General features: G+C 43.2%; 1 protein-coding gene across 1 annotated transcript; it reads left to right on the top strand.

Annotated features, from left to right (window-relative positions):
* Window positions 1-1,725: 1,725 nt before the first annotated feature.
* Window positions 1,726-17,044, top strand: LOC146668825 (phosphatidylinositol 5-phosphate 4-kinase type-2 beta-like). Its single transcript, XM_085410854.1, has 10 exons — window positions 1,726-2,334; window positions 7,722-7,819; window positions 10,277-10,373; window positions 10,461-10,613; window positions 11,649-11,795; window positions 13,549-13,587; window positions 13,944-14,057; window positions 15,054-15,315; window positions 15,430-15,533; window positions 15,928-17,044. The coding sequence occupies exons 1-10, from the start codon at window positions 2,191-2,193 to the stop codon at window positions 16,006-16,008; spliced, it is 1,239 nt and encodes a 412-aa protein (XP_085266980.1). The 5' UTR covers window positions 1,726-2,190; the 3' UTR covers window positions 16,009-17,044.
* The last annotated feature ends 369 nt before the right edge of the window (window positions 17,045-17,413 follow it).

Here is a 17,413-nt window from a genome sequence, read left to right as displayed (position 1 = left end):
CTCTATTTCCTGTCCTGTATTTACTCTTAATGTAGAAAGAAACATAAAGCAAGTTTCAAATCATGTGGTCAAATTTCCCCCTTTGGGACAATTAAAGGATTATTCTATTCTATCCTAGTCAGTGTGGCTCTGTTTGATGTCACTGAGACCAGATCTCTCTAAGTACAGGATTATACAGCTGCAGAAATGGAGAGCTTCCTGTTTTACTTTTTGAATTTCTCTTTAGAGTCAGTCTGAAGGCTACATGCGTAGTGGCTGTATTTTAGTGTAATGGCTTGTAGAGTCCACACAATCACAGGAAAATTAGCAGTGAAAATTAACATCAACCAGATACATGTGAACACCAGACACAGCTAAGTCCTATCCACCTGCTGTTCAAACCTTTTGCTTATGAGGGGAAGCCAATCAAAAGAAAGTTGGCCAAAATGGGGAGGAGCTAAAAAAAACACATTTTTTTCAAACAGAGGATGAACTGAGGGTTGCTCCAAGAGTCAATGATCTGGAAATTATATAAAGTTACTCTAGGACCAAAAATAAAAAATATGAAGCTGGAAATGAGCAGAATGACTCCACTGTTTATATCTAAGGGCCGCCTCCCCTCCCTTAGAAACATGTTTCTGGTGGAACAGCGTTTATGCTTCCTGCCATAAAATTTTCCTGGGTGAGCCTTTCATGTGGGGGGTCACACCACACTGACGCATTATCGATTGTGTGCCGGTAATACGATGACCCTGAGGTGTAAACAATTTCAGAAAGCATTGCAACAGAAATGAAAACAAAGCAGCTGAAACACAATAGGACACAAAGTTGTTCCTGCCTTGTTCATAACGCAGTCTACATCGTTATTGTGTTTCCATTTTTAAAAAACCTTTTCTGTCCATTTCATTTAAACAAACCCTAATATGCACACTAAATGATATTTCTTGTGCTAAAGTACCAGAATATACAATATACAAAAGCACATGTCATTACATCTTATACTAACTTAACAAGCAAACAAAACAGGATAAAGTGTGAGGGTTGGCGACACACTTGGCCTGTACAATAAGTACAAATGAAAATCAAATAAGATTTCAAAATCCATGATAATCTGTTTTAAGCAGGAATAAATAACAAGTTAATGTTTCAGTTCATTGTAGGGTGTCTCCCTCTCTCTTGTGCTCACGTTTATTAGAATTACTACCAACATCGGACATTCTTGTCCCCCCCCCCCCCAAAAAAAAGGTGGAGCTCCCAGGCGAGAAGAAGACCTCGGAGAAGGTGCATGGATGTAGCAAAGGAGGACATGCAGAGGGGATGCTTGGGATAACATGCCCTCTATGACAGGGTGAGGTGGAGGGAGATGATCTGCTGTGGTGACCATGAAAGGAAGCAGCCAAAAGAAGACGAAAAAGAAATAGAAACTATAAATTAAATGGATATTGTGAAGCTGGGTGTAAATTTAAATGCACAAGTTCGTGCTGCATGCAGGTCTGCGTTTTGGAGTCTCCTTTCATTACTCCGGCCAAGCAGGAGTGGCTACAGAACACCTCAGTGTTGTTTGACAGCCATCAAAGAAAACGAAGAAAATTCTGGAGTCTACATGAACTTTTTTTTTTTTAAATGGGGCACGTCAGAAGAAAAAAAGGGAGAACCACTGCTCGAGCAGCAAACCCTGAGCGGTACACTGTGGGAATCCCTGCAATTCCCCCGCTGGCCTGCTGGGGCCGCTGTTGACTGTGAAGTGCAGCACGGACGCCATCTTGAGGAGACCCCGATCTCAGCGCTGGGCTGGTGACAACACGCTCATCATGACGGGATTACTCACTTCCAAGTAAAACGGCATCAGTGTTGGGTTGCAGGCGTTGAGCGGAGAGAAGAGGATCTGCCTCGGCGACGGTTCTCCGCTGCAGGCTGTTTTTAGAGCGAGGCCGCGCTGTAACCCGATGGCCGGCTAGCTGCTGTGTGGATACGCCGCGGCCTGCTCGGGAGGAGGAAGGGTGGTGACGGCGCAAAATGCTTCACCGCTGACTCCCAAACAGACAGTCATCCTGCCCAGAGACTCGCTGCGAGTTGGTCAACGAGCACGATGCACTTATAGATTTCTTCGAAAAGGAAAAACGCTCTGTACTTTCAGATTTAGTTTTTATTTATCGCTGTGTGAACGACCCGGACCGCCGTCTTGCGTACCCTGAATCCCCAGCCGGAGACATGTCATCCAACTGCACCAGCGCAGCGCCCATCAGCGCCAGCAAAACCAAGACGAAAAAGAAGCATTTTATAGGACAGAAAGTGAAATTATTCCGCGCCAGTGAGCCCATACTCAGCGTTTTAATGTGGGGTGTCAACCATACGGTAAATACCTGTGCAGTCTGCCCGTGTGCTGTTTGTTTACGCCGCTGTTTTGATTTAGCTAGCATGCTAGCTTGTTAGCCAGCTACCTTCATCTGTCAAGCCAGTTTTGATGCCCTGTAATTGATCTTTTTCATGCGTGGACTCAGCCAAGTATATGACACTGTACTTGGGCTGTAATCCAGCCGTTTTCGTGCAGTTAATAGCGGACTGCTGCCGCCGCTGCCTCCGCGGGTGGCTGTGGCTGAAGCGCGAGTTTTGCGGGGATTTTATTTGGTTAACTTTTGAGAAAATGTGCATATTTGTGATACGTTTTGCGTTTGTATGTGTGTGTAAGAGAGAGAGGGATCATTCAGTGAGCTGCCATCGTAAAATGTGTTCGGTATCTTGTTGCTGTATCGTGAGCTGTTGCTGTAAGTGCGTGCAGGCGTGGGGTGGGAGGGGTGTGACAGGCAGCCGGAGCAGCAGGTTACACAGATTTTCAGCTCCACACAGCTGCTCACAGCAGCCTGCCTATTGTTCAAATAAACCTGCTCTTGAGACTTGCGTTTGCAGCTACCGCACTCCGCGCCTGCGTCCAGTTCGCTGCAGTTTACTCCATCACATCATTTCACTATAAATAGAGCAGAAAATCTATCGCATTCGCTTTTGGACGAGGCTGCCTATGCCTATGAAAAGCTCAGTGAAGGGGCAGATTGGACACCAGTGATGGATGGATGGAGTGGGCTATGCACCAGCAGTTTAGTTCTGCCTGCTGTGAAGGGGCGGTTGCACTCTTGCTTGATTGATGCGCGGAAAAACAACCCCCTGAGGTGTGACACAGAAGTTTTTTGAAAAATATTGTGCCGACTTGGGGAACTCCTGGTGCTGAAATGTTGCTTGTTTGACACACAAAGCTGTCATTTCTTCCCGGGGTCCTGTTAATTTGTGCTCCAGTCATACTTGATTGAATTCTTCATTATTAGACTAACAAAACACAAAGTCTAACAGGTAGTAACAGAAGGGTTAGGATCCCTGGGACATGTTGGCGATCCGGACAGGGAGACTGAATATCCCACTTCATGCTATTTACATGAAGTGCCTGTGCCTGCCTGGAATAGCAAATAAATGCACACTGCTATGGAATTAAGTGAGCTGCTAATGATATGGCTATCACTGCAGCATCTCCATTATTCAGCTGGTGAACTTTGTGTGTGTGTGTGTGTGTGTGTGTGTGTGTGTGTGTGTGTGTGTGTGTGGGAGCAGCACACAAGTCCTGACGATTTGAGGTGTGGGCGGGAAGCCGATTCAAGACATCAAACAGACTTCTCATCAAAGCCTTCGTCTTCCACTCAGAAGTCGTATGCATTTTTAATGCAGCCTGAGCTGTGATGCTGCAGGATTTACTGTTGCTCTGTGTATGAGGTGATGTGAGACATCACCTGTGTGATGTTATTAATCCCCCAACAAAACTCCTTCACTGACATGGACGCGCGACACTGATTTTTAAAAGACAGCGTGAGCTGATCTTGATTTTCTTGCATCACATCGGCGCACACGTAAGGCCTCCGGTATGAGGAAGCTGTCAAACTGGATTCTCTGCATGTTGAAAATCTGGTTTGGAAACTTTGATCGTCATGGGCAAACACCTCTGTCAAATTGAAAATATTGGACTTATCTTTGGTGGCTTGAGGTAAGACTGTAGAGTGCTTTTTTTAAAATTAGAAATCAGCAAGTAAAAGCTAATCTCTGCGTGTGATCAGATAGCAGAAAGTGGTATGACCTACAGCTGATACCAATATTTTATACTAACATTATATTCTCTCAAATATAGATTCAGTTTATGGTGGGGAGGCATACATGTACAGCTCTTTGAACAATTTTGTAAGTTTTTCCTCTGCAAATACATTACTGATCGGTATGAGTGCTAGCTTCTTCAGTGAGTCTCTCCCCTGCGGATGAAGTCCAGCTCCCCCATCTTGGACTGCAGTGGTCTGAGTTGTGCTCTGCAGCCTTGGTGAGATTGTTGTAGCGGTGCATGGTTGTGTTTACTGTGCCCTCCAGAGCAGGAGGAGCACTATTGATGTGAGCTGGAGTCTAAGAAGTTTGAGCTGAAATATGTCCAACCATTTGGCAAAACATCCACTGGAGGGGAGGGGATCATGTGGGCGGGAAGGGCTGGGGTGAGCTGAACTTAATTTTTTTTCTTTTTTTTTATGACTCAAACTTTATTAGATTTTAATATTAAAACAACAACAACAAAAAACACCCAGAAGATAACAGAGTGGACATTCCCAGTCACAACAACAAAACAAATTGAGAATCGATGCACGTTTCCATCCAAAAAAAAAAAAGATCCAAAATAACATAAATACACAATGATGCCAATATTTCACATAGACCCAATTACAGCTATCCTATTTAGTCCGACCTTAACTACTTTAGCCGAATACGTCACTGACCTGTGTATGAAAAGTAGTTAGCCCATTTGTCGTTATAGTCGTCCAGTCTATTTAATAATAATGGATTGGCTTTATACAGCGCTTTTCAAGGCACCCAAAGCGCTTTACAATGCATTCACACACTGGTGGAAGCAAGCTACGGTTGTAGCCACAGCTGCCCTGGGCGAGGCTGCTATATTGCGCCATCGGCCCCTCTGGCCAACACCAGTAGGGTAAAGTGTCTTGCCCAAGGACACAACGACCAGGACAGAGAGCCCGGGGATCGAACCGGTGACCTTCCGGTTACAGATACGCTTCCCAACCCCCTTAGCCACGGTCGCCCACAATCTATATGATAATCTTTCATAAGCTGCCACTTGTCCCAAAGAGGTATACCACTGAGGAGTCGATGAGGCCTTCCACTCTTTCACCAACGGCTTCCTCTCCAGCATAATAGCTGTTTGTACCCAATGAGCAAGAGGAGTGGGTAAGTGACTCAAAGCTGAAGGGTCTCCTAATACGTAAAGACTGTTCATAAATGGGACCCCTTGACCTACAACCTTCTCTACTACGGTGTGAATATGAATCCAATAATCTTGGACTTTGACGCACCCCCAAAGCAAATGTAAAAGTGTGCCGCTTCCCTGCTGGTAGGGCTGCCACAAACGATTATTTTGATAGTCGACTAGTCACAGATTATTTTTGCGATTAGTCGACTAATCAGATCATGCATCCATTGGACGTAAAACATACAGCTTATTGCACCAGCAGCATCTGCTCTTATATAACTATCATTAGCTTACAGCTTTAAGTGTTTAAGGCAGTGGTGTCAAACTCAAATACACAGTGGGCCAAAATTCAAAACTGGAACAAAGTCGCGGGCTAACATTAATATTTATTGAAATATATTTATTCCTCCAGATATAAGAATGAATCTTTTCTTATGGACTCAAACACGTTTTGCTGAAAAACTGAATATGGAACAAGCAAAGCTTAATACTAAACAATATATATATTAGCTTTATAATACCAGTAGGCCAGCTCTAGTAATTTGGTGTGGCTTCGCGGGCCACACCAAAGGTATGTGCTAACTAAAAATAAAGACAAGATGAGAGTTTATTAAATTTTAATGACATTTTCAGATTGTTTAGATGGAGTTTAATCTGCTTGACGTTTATTCAGCTGTGTAAAAACTCTTAACTTTAATCTCAGCCAAACCGATTTAATCAGGAACCAATAAAATACTTAAAAAAAGGCAAACAACAACACTTTTAAGTTATCTAAGTGACTTATATATCATGTTTAACCTGAGTAGCGAAAGACGGCGGTGGGTTTGAAAACTGTTTGCCGGGAGTCCGGTGTTCTCACGGCTCTAGTGAGCCTTGCCCCCGGCTAGCTATCGAGCTAGCGGTGGGTAACAGACGTCTCTGAAAACGTCGGAGCGCTTTTGAAAATATGCGGTGTCTTGATAAACTGAGCAGATATTTGAGGTTTACACAGCTACATTCTCGCCTGAAAATACGTTAATCGTTTATTTTGTGACCCAGAAAGAATAATAAGAGTAAAGTTAAAACTAACTAGCTGCCGCCATTGTTGACAACTGAGCTGGGCCGCGCTATGAATTCTGGGACACAGCTTCTTCTTCTTCGGGGTTTAACGGCAGCTGGCATCCTTGTACATGCAGTGCTGCCATCTTCTGTTTCAGTCCGTTATTACACTCTTAAATCCTACTACTCATTCCTGCGTCTCTTGGGATCTTACAAAGCTTCAAACGATGCGTCGACTATTAAATTAGTCTTCAACGATTTTAATAGTCGACATAATCGTTACTAGTCGACTAATCGTGGCAGCCCTACCTGCTGGCACTTCCAGCATGCATCGTCAGCAACCGTGAGGGTGTCCAGTAAACTCTATTTAAAATCTTAAATTGGACCAATCTTGAACGCAATTCACGTGACATTTTTTCAGATTCCTGAGAATGCCATTCCTCCACTGTAAAGCTGAGATTTAAGTCCATTTCCCACGTTCTTTTGAGGGACAGTGTGTTAGGATCAGAAGCTAATAAAAGCATTTTGTAATAAGCTGATGCCTCTTGTCCATGCCCAAAGGTTTTTTTGATTTCCTCCAGAAAGTCGCAGCTTAAAGGGAACTTTAAACCAAATGTGAGCTGAACTTTCAAAATAAGAGCAAGAGGATCGTCTTCCACTAAACTGAACACAGGCGACGTTGGCACTTCATGGGTTCAAACAAAAAAAAGTTACAAAGTAACCAAACATATTCATTTTTCTGCATGACGAAAAACTAAAATTAGACGACCTTTAAAACGTTGATCGCAGCGTTTGAACTTTAAGGAAGCACAAAATTGGTAACAAATTTCAGCGTCTAACATCCCATAATCAGTCAGCAGAGCCAGTATCAGCTGATTATTTGTGCATACCCGACTGTGTTGTTTACTTCCAGTATGAGAAGAACTTATTTCCTCTAAATGGCAGCACCGTGACTGTGTGCTGTCCCTTTTCATCACTCTATAAAGTGATTTATGCGATTTGCAAGGTTTTTTCCGGAGCTCATCACTGCGCTTTTGCTCTGGATGAGTTTCAGTAAATGAGCCGAGTGTCTGGAGGCGCAGCAGCAGCAAGAAAACCTGCCTGCGTGTTCTTTGGTCCCCGAGTTAATCACTGTCAGAGATTTGAAACGGCTTTGAAATACTGAGCTGTGTTACAGGTAGTCGTGGCTTTGTTCTATAAATTAACCTGCACTACTCACTGAGTACTTTGTGTAGGAGTCTGTTTTTTTTGGGGGGTTTTTTTGGTTTTGTGCTCAGATCAAAATTGCAAAAGCCAATATTGCTCCCTTGGTTTGTGTTATTCCTCAGTAATTGTGCAGTCTGTTTGTTCAGCTGTTTGCACTCTTCTTCAGGCTCTTTCCTCATTTCTCTCTCTCTCTCTCGTTCTCACTTCCCTCTTTCAGATTAACGAGTTAAGTAATGTGCCTGTACCAGTGATGCTGATGCCAGATGACTTTAAAGCCTACAGCAAGATCAAAGTGGACAACCACCTATTTAACAAGTAGGTACATCACAGCTTAGGCACAGTCCGTAATCCACAAGTAAACAAAAGTGTCAAGGCTCCAGCAGGGTTCAGAACACCTTCTGATTCTGATAGACTGACTCCTCATAAAAGGACTCTGCAAGTCTGCTCGCTGGTCAGAGATTGCAGGTTGTAGCTTTAACTTTCTGCATTCATGAAATCCTTTCAGAGGTACAAAGCAGCCCTCCGAACGCCCTGGTATCTGAATCCACGGTGAGGATGTTATTGCAGGACGAGGTTGCATTTAGACACATTATTGTTGAAGCTCATCTGAACGCTTTAAATCATCCTCACTGCAAAGTACCAACCTGGGAACACTGAAACTCTGCACTGTTTTCTTAACCCCTGCACGGCTGAGGTAGAGAAATGTGTCCCACGGTCCTGCATGCAGGAGTGGACAAAACAATGTGGAATTAAAAAAACATCACTGAAATATAGCCAATGCTGCCCCAAAGATGAGTCACTTTGTTGCTCACATTTAGCAGTGTTTTGCACCCCCACTAATGAATTCTGTGTAGGTTTTTGTTTGTTTGTTTTTGAGCGTTTGACTCATTATTAAGGTGCAGATGGTTTTCTCTCTTTGCTCAGGTATGCTCGTCCTTTAAGGGCTGCCTGAGCGCTTTTACAGCTGTTATAAAATGTATTTTGTACAGTCGATCTAAAACAGCAGCAACTTTTAATGCCTAAAATCCTTGTAGTATCACATATTACATTATATGCAAGTTATACTACAGGACTGGTTGATTTTAGGGAATAAACATTGGCCAGTATCCTTCACAGTGTTGACACACCTCACCTGGACTGGATCCATTGTTGTAGATCGATCAGCTGAAGGTGGAGCCTTTAGCCCCTTTTCCATTAGTGCCTACTCGGGTCGGCTCGCCTCAGTTTTCAGGGTTTTCTTTAAGTGATCGTACTTGGTACCAGATACTTTTTTTAGCACCTACTCTGCTGGGGTTCCACGCAATCCGAGGTGATCCAAAAGTGTGACATTGACAGACTGCATACCACCGATTGGTTAGTCAGTGTCATGCCTCGATGAGTCATGAATGTCGTTTGCGAAAATCAAACCCAACAACGAGGGAAATCGCAAAAAAAAACAACCAAAGCCCGAGTCTGACGTAAAGCCGACCGAGCAGCAGGTGTATCGTTGCCTCGATGTTCAGCCTTCGTGTCGTATGCTAATTGTGGGACTCTTGGCTGCGTTGCTATAACGACCCCATGCACATTCGGTGGTACTAGATTGTAATGGAAAACGAGTCGATCCGAGTCGTGCCGTGTTGAGTCGATCCGAGTAGGTACTAATGGAAAAAGGGCTTTTATCGCGAAAGCCACAGATTGTATAAAAGATGGACTTGGACGCCGTGATCTCACTCATTGGATAGTCTGTACCTCACAGCAAGCCTTAATTTTATCCTGATAGTTGATTAAGACATGCTTCAGAAAGCACCAGCAGCACACGCACACAGAAAAGGTCCAGTTTGACTCGGAGTAGCAGAGTTTTGCTCCAGCAGACAGAGACCGGCTCTAACTGCTTCTATGAATCACAGTGGTGACACCCCTAAACCACAGCATCCAGGTGGATACGTTACAAAACCTCACAATATTCAGAGTTATTAGAAAACTATCCATAGAAGCTGAAACTGGTTTTCATACCAACATGCTTAAATTTGCTGTAAACTTTTAAATTTGGAGTCAAAGTTCAACCTGTGTGGAAATTTGGCAGCGGCACATGTAAGTGTTTCCCAGCAGGAAACTGTTCTTGTGTGGCGCAAACAGTAGAAAAGAATAGATGTAAGAGTGCAGCGGTGCATTGTATGTGGAAGGCTCTTAGAGGAACTGTAACTTTTGGCACTTCCACATTGGCTCCATTTCTTTGCTCTGGGTTGAGCCTTCAGTGAAACTAAAATGAATCAGTGTGCTGTTTTGTTTCTTTTTTCAACATCAGCGAAAAAGTTCAGAAGATCTGAACTAGTTAAGTTTCATTTCAGTTTCCAAAGTGCTTTATTTACTCAGGAGAGCTCGTTTCTCACTTATAAGCTGTAAACTGTGATGGTCCATATCCCAGTGCATCAGGCTCTGCAGTGGTTTCAGTGTGAGGACAAGCAGTGCAACATAAAGAAATATTTGATTTGTGGCTGCATTAGTAGCCGCATCACATTATACATGAGCTTTTTAAAATCTATTTTTTTGTTTGTTTTTCATAAGTGATCAGGGCAATAATGCTGTTGAGATCTTTACATTTAAATCAGTTTGAGTGAGTTCTCTGTTTTCTGCCCTTTGCTGTACTGCAAATGACAACTTCACACCATCTCTTTGTTCAGTCTGATTCCAGAGAAGCAGAAATAAATCCAACAGCGAGCAAAAAAAGTTGAAGTCAGTGATTTTTAATTCCTCGTTTTAGATTGTGTTGACTCTGTTCGTCTCTCCTGCCAGAGAAAACCTGCCTAGTCGCTTTAAGTTTAAAGAGTATTGCCCCATGGTGTTCAGAAACCTGAGGGAGAGGTTCTGCATTGATGACCAGGACTACCAGGTGAGACCTCAGACACTGACGCACAAGCAGAAATGTTCATTCGCTCTCACAGGAGCTTAATCCACCTTGTTGCGTTTGGTTTGGCAGAACTCTCTGACCAGGAGCGCCCCGCTCAACAGCGACACCCAGGGCCGCTTCGGCAACTGCATCCTGTCCAGCTACGACCACCGCTTCGTCATCAAAACCGTGTCCAGTGAGGACATCGCTGAGATGCACAACATCCTAAAGAAATATCACCAGGTAGAGGCACCGCTGCGAGGAACTGCAGAGCCAGACTTTTATTGTGATTCATTATCCTAGTATTGAAATGTGCTCACGTGTCGGGTGTGAGGAGAAAAATTCAGGAGCATCAGTTTGTTAAATAATTTCTAATCTAGATTTGAATCTAAAGATAAAGAGAACCTGTTATTAATTTATTTTCTGTCCATGTATTGTTACAGAAATGGTCGAGGTTTTAAATAACGAGGTCGCGTTTGTACAAGTAATCCCTGTGATTATTTAGGTGGCTCTCGCTAAGCCACAGATAATGCGCACAGTAAAATACAGTCATATACGCACGGACAGAAGATTAAAAACCAATAAGTCAAACATGTTGTAAAACAATTGGCTTGTCAGTTTAAAGCCATGCAGGGCTGAAGCCTGTTGTCAAGCAAAATCTGGTGTGAGTCAGTGGTGAAGAATAAAAGAAGAATAACACAACAAATTAGGTGAAACGCCCAGCTTCACTTTTTACCCCTCGGCCGTAAAAGGCTGATGGATTATTGCTGTCGCCCTGCAGGGCGGGCGGAGTGGACACAGGTGTGTGAACGGAAGAACTCGAGAATGAAGCGACGTAGGAGTTTCAAATTGATAGCACAGGTGTTTATACACTCCGGCACCAGTATTTATTTTTTATGATGTCATAGAGAATATAAAAGTTTAGGGACATATCAGCCCCAGCAGATCAGGAGGAAATTAAGCCTGAAGTAGGAGGAGCTAAAACGGATTGCTTGGATCTGCAGCATGGCCATAAGATAAAGAAGGATTATTCTGAGCTGTGAATTGTGCAAAGCTAGCTTAGCAGAGTCCAGGAATAAACGCGTGGCGCTGGAAATGAGCAGAATAATTCCCGTCCCAACAGGAGTGTTGGAGGAGAGCGTGGTCTCTGCCTTTTAAAGTTAAACACAGAAACGAAGCTGCGCTCACTTTTAATCAGCTTGTATTCTGCGTGTATTTGATTCCTCACCCCCACACTTCCTGTTTCTCTCTGTGCTCGCCTCCCCTGGCCGTCTCCAGTTTATAGTGGAGTGTCATGGCAACACGCTGCTCCCTCAGTTCCTGGGCATGTACAGGCTAACGGTGGACGGGGTGGAGACGTACATGGTGGTGACCCGGAATGTATTCAGCCATCGGCTCACCGTACACCGCAAATACGACCTGAAGGTAGGTACGCTGGCTACGCCGCACATGCACACGAGTCTCATCATCCTTTTAGAGAGCTTTACGCCACATTTACGGTCTCGCATACGTTCTTCAAACTCAGTTTCATAATTTGGCTTTCATTTTTTTTAAACTTGAGGGTTATTTAACAATATGTGTTAATTTAAGCACTTGTGGTAAATGGACCCGTTCTTGTAAAGTGCGTTTCTACTCTGAGCACTCAAAGTGCTTTTTACAACAGGCCTCATTCACCCATTCATACAAGCTTTTTTCTATGCTCAAGTATTTTCTGACATTTCCATCCATCAGAGAGCAGCTGGGTGTTAGTATGTTGCCCAAGGATATTTGGCATACAGACGGGAGCATCGGAGATCAAAACGCCAGGCTTCTAATTAGTAGATGACCTGCTCTACCTCCTGAACTTTTTTTTTCCCTTTGGCAGTAAAATGTTTTTAGACAATAAATCAATTTCATATAGCCAGGAGTCTCCTGGGAACGAAAGCACTGTTTGGGGATCCATGCTCGTGATTATACTGGTATAAAATGCCTTTCCCTCCCCACACACAGCAGACTCTTTGACCAACACATGCAGGGTTAAAGAGATAAACGAGTGTCTCTGCAAATACACAGGCCCATGAGACCCATCTCATTTCAAATCAGACCAACAGCGAGGAACATCTCCCCCCGAATCATGACAAATTCTCAACTCACTATAAAAGCAGCATAAAAATATAAAACTATTGTGTCCAAAGTGTTGTTGAGATGCTGAGATGAAGCTACAGTGAGGGAGATTAAATGTAATGTTTAACTGATAATGCTGTTTTGATTAGCAATCCTGCTGTCATCAGTTCCGCCGATCGTTGTTCATTAGCGCAGCCCTAAACGATGAAGGCCATGACAAAGAGCTGAAACACTTCAACGCAGTTCGGTTGTCTTTATAACTTCTGCTGTTGCCATCTTGGTGTTTTGAAACCGGATGTGAGAGCGAAAGGTCCATCTGAGAAACTGCACAATCATCGATTAATGGCTTGTGACTAACAGCGAAGCCATTAAGAATACCCCAGATAATCTTTTTTGGCTCTTAAAATGACAATAGCTTAGTAAAATGGAATTAATGATCTGCTGAATAAGACTTAATCCCATAAACTCAGGAAGGATTTTTATTGAAGTCACAGAGAAAGGAGGCTGTGGGACTTTTTACCATCCACTTCCACACAAGCTGGAGTCTATTTGGAACCAAGTATCGCCCCCTGGTGGCCAGTAAAAATGGCACGGTGTCTTCATCTTCTACTCACTTGTCTTTTATACTGTCTGTGGGTACAATACAATATATAAAAAACAATAAAGGATTAATCACAATCTGTGCGAAGGTGAAGAAATGATTGATAATTTTTCTTTTAAGGAAGTATTTTTTAATTGAAGGCCATAATTTATAAACTTTAGAAATAAATGTAATCTTAAAACATCCAGTTTCTGTTGCTTTTGGCTTTTCTGTAACTATTAACCAGACAGATTCCTCGATATTTGCATCCCTGATTGCTACCCAAGGATTGAACTAGGTCTGTATGAAGATGACTGTGGATGTAGCTCACTTCTTTAATCGGTGCTTATCGGCACACACCTCCTTTCATGCCGGTATCCTCAGGAGAAAGCATCTTTGTGTTTCTAATACTGACAGCTGTGTGCAAATATGCTAATGCTTCCTCTGATGTGTCTCGCTCATTCTATTTTTATTCTTATTTTGCATCTTTTCTAGGGTTCGACAGTCTCAAGGGAAGCCAGCGACAAGGAGAAGGTGGGCTTTATTTCTGTGCATTGATGTCTGCTGACACGATGGGATAAAAATAGATGGCCTTAGCTCACCCCACAAGCAAACCTGTCATACTGCTGCTAAAATTAAGTGCTTGTATGTAAGCAGATGCTGTCAGCATGATTTGACTTAAATTTGTGTATTTTCTCTGTCACATGGTTGTAATCATGACTGCATGAATATGAATGTTAACATCAGTGCACGCTGAAAGTCAGCAGCCGATGATGTAGGTGGGCCCCGGCACCTCTGAGTTTTTCATTAGCATTTAAAAACAGGTTTGGTTTGAATATAAAACACGGCTCCTGCTGCAGCTTCATAACACCACCCCCTCTTCTCTTCAGGCGAAAGAGCTCCCCACTTTCAAAGACAACGACTTCTTGAATGAAGGCCACAAGCTGCAGATAGGAGACGACAACAAAAAGTACTTTTTGGAAAAGCTAAAACGGGATGTAGAGGTAAAACACACATTCAGGCTTTCATTGTTCCTGCTCTGGAATGAAACCGCTTCACCCAGCATAAATGCTGAGATTGTTTTTGTTAACAGGCTCCCTGCGCTAAAACGTTATGCATGAGTAAGCCTAAATATAATTTATTTTATGGATTAGTTTATGTAAAGTCTGAACTCCAGTTTGGATCTTTTCTGTTAATGCGCTCTCATTTTAGCTTGTAATCTTAAAACAACCCAAGCGCTCCAATTCAGGCTCTACAGTTAGCATGTTAAATGCACAAGTTCATGACAGTATCATCAGGAAGAGACAGAACAAGTGTGGCTTGTTTCGAAGGGTTGCCAAGAGGAAGGTTCTGATGCTCTGCACCGTGTTTGGAGAAATGCACCTGTCAGCGTGGTGGTGCAGGGGTGATCATGCAGTCATTGAGTGGGCCGTGAACTCTGTATACCAAAGTATTCTAGAGTCATAGTGACAGGACAGTGATGCTAAGCAGAGCAGCAAATCTACATCAGAATGATGACGGGCCACTAGAACTTTTTTTTATCGAGCAGACCTCAGTTTGGTTGAAATGCTGCACTGGGGCCTGAAGAGAGCTGTAGCTAAAGAAACGATGTCAGAGACGGATGCAGCCATACAGAAAACTCTTACTTCAGCTTATTGTTGCTAAAAGTGGTTCATGAGGTGTACTTAATTTTCCACATGACTGCATAAAGCCTGACGAAGACTTTTATTTTCCCCCTTGGCTACAACATGTATTTCTAAAGATAAAAAACTAAAAGTTCAAATCAGCCTCCTGCTGGTATAATCAGTAAATGTTTCTGAAACCTTACTGTCTGTAAACACGGCATGCCTCACTTATTTAACCATCACACCGGTGAGATGAATATTTTAACAGCTGTTACTTGAAATTTAATTCCAAACGTTAGTCTGAAAGACCGGAACGGCGACTGCTCTGTGCAGAGATGCAGAGGTTTTGAACCAAGTGTTTCCTGTGTGTTTTAGTTCCTGGCCACTCTGAAGATCATGGACTACAGTCTCCTGGTGGGCATCCATGATGTGGAGCGGGCGGAGCAAGAGGAGATGGACGTGGAGGGCACGGGGGAGGACGAGGAGTACGAGAACGACGGGATGGGAGGAGGCGTGTTAACGGGCTCTTTCGGCACGCCTCCCGACAGTCCCGGAAACCCTCTGAACTGCGGCGGGTTTTTCGGCCCCGGGGAGTTCGACCCCTCTGTGGATGTTTACGCGATCAAGAGCCATGACAGTGAGCGCCGCCTTTAACATGAGTGTTATTGAAATTCGCAGCCAGCAGATTAACGCCGTCTTTATCGGCTGTTTTGTTTGTTTTAATAAAATCTCCTCGTGGCGTTCTCCACAGGTGCTGTGAAGAAGGAGGTATACTTCATGGCTATCATCGACATTCTCACACACTATGACGCTAAGAAAAAAGCTGCACATGCTGCCAAAACTGTGAAACATGGGGTGAGTGTTAAGATTAGCGCTCTGCTCGCCACCGACTGTTTGTTTTGCTGCTCAGCTGTGTGCCGCTGTAAACACGACGAGACAAAAGCTGCCCAGGCGTGGCCCCGTGGACTGAAAGCCTTTCTTTCTAACCACCACCTCCTTCCTGATGACGTTAATCACATGGCGCGATTGATCGCCGCAGCCTGTAGTCTAATGTCTCTGTCATTTAAAGACTGCTTTTATAATTATTATCGCTTTGTCTGACACAGTCACCGTGGTAACAGATTTTGTGTGTGGTTTTCCCTGAAAGGTTTGTTGTTGTTTTTTTCCTCTTGAAATGTGTGGTGCTGTGTACTTTATCACATGTGTCACTTCATCTAAATCGTGTTTATGTTTATTTTTTTGTTCCCAGGCGGGGGCCGAGATCTCGACAGTGAACCCGGAGCAGTACTCCAAACGATTCTACGAGTTCATGTCCAACATCTTATCGTAAACATCATCTTCCAGTCCAGCCAGCTGGTCTCTCCCTGTCAGATCTGTCAGATGCCACGCCCACGCGCACACACACGTTTCTCTCCTCCCTCACCTCAGTGTAGGTCAGTCTCCCATCGTTAAAACTAAACCACCTCTCCTCAGCATCAAGCCTGTTACACTATCCCGACTCCACCTGTGAACCCCTCTCACTGAATTTGGTTCCTGGTATTCTCCCTGTGGTGTTTTTCTTAAAAAACAAACAAACAAATAAACAAACAACAAAAAAAGAACCTGCTCTCCTTCAGCCACCTTGTTGCTCCTCACGCCAGCACGGAAACTGTCTCACTAATGCCTTGAATGAGTGTGTCAGCTTCAGCAGTTACCAGTTCGTTAGTAGAGTCTCTTTAGTTTCTGTTCATGTTGTTGTTGTTCCTATAATTTCTATTAGACATACACGCACACATGCAGCACACACGCAGATGAAGAAAGGTCTGATTGCATGGCAAACTCTTCGACAGTCGCCATCAGGCTTCTCTCTCGGTAACAATTTTTCTTTTGTTTTTTTTACAAGTTCTTCTGATGGATTTGGAACGACAGGGTGATGAACACATGAATATATAATGGTGTATTAAGTAAAAGAATGCAATATCAAAAAAATGCATGGCTGACTTGTACATGAGACTCCACCAGTTGAAACATCGAACCACTGAACTTGGCATCTGAGTGTTACGACTAAAACTTTTTAAAAAAAGGAAAAAAAAATCCGTGTTTGAATGTTCTGTTGCCATATTGTTTCTGAATATTTTTCCAATTTAACCGTGAACTTGGTGGAGGTCGGTCAAAGAGGACAAAAAAACAACAAAAACATTCACTTTAAAAAGGGGAATTCTGCAGCAAATACTTGTTTTATTACCATAAGGATCATTTTTATATCTTGTTTACATTAATGTAGCAACTTTGTGTTTGTATACAGTATTGTTTTGTTACCAGCAGACATTAGGAAAAAAGGTTACTTGAAAATGATTCATTGCATATTAAAGGGAGTTTTATCTTGTTTTTGTGGTTTGGCTGTGCTTCTTTCTGCTTCTTGGGTCTCATATTTGTAACACTTGGCTTTGGTGGGTAATGGATTACATGTAATCTGATTACTATACCAATAAGAACTATTAGTCCAGACTGCATTTACACTAGTGAATCTATTATGCTTTTTTTCTTATTGCTATACTGTTACAAACTCTTTACATTAAGAAGCTGTTTTGTGAGCGTGTCCAGAGGCCAGATGGGCACCATTAATCCAACATGCTGTTGGATGGCAGGTGAAAACTTCCTGCCTGATTTTGACTCTGGAACCAGGAAAAATTCCAGTTTGCTTTAAACCCAGGCTGTCATCCCAACGGTCTGGGGGTCATTTGGATGATTTTGGA

The sequence above is a fragment of the Rhamphochromis longiceps genome, linkage group LG6 (genome assembly GCF_057381845.1).
Source record: "Rhamphochromis longiceps isolate RC_006_pf linkage group LG6, R_longiceps_female_GT1.1, whole genome shotgun sequence".
NCBI lineage: Eukaryota > Metazoa > Chordata > Actinopteri > Cichliformes > Cichlidae > Rhamphochromis > Rhamphochromis longiceps.
The sequence above is the reverse complement of the archived record's forward strand: the minus strand, read 5'-3'. Positions and strand labels throughout refer to the sequence as shown.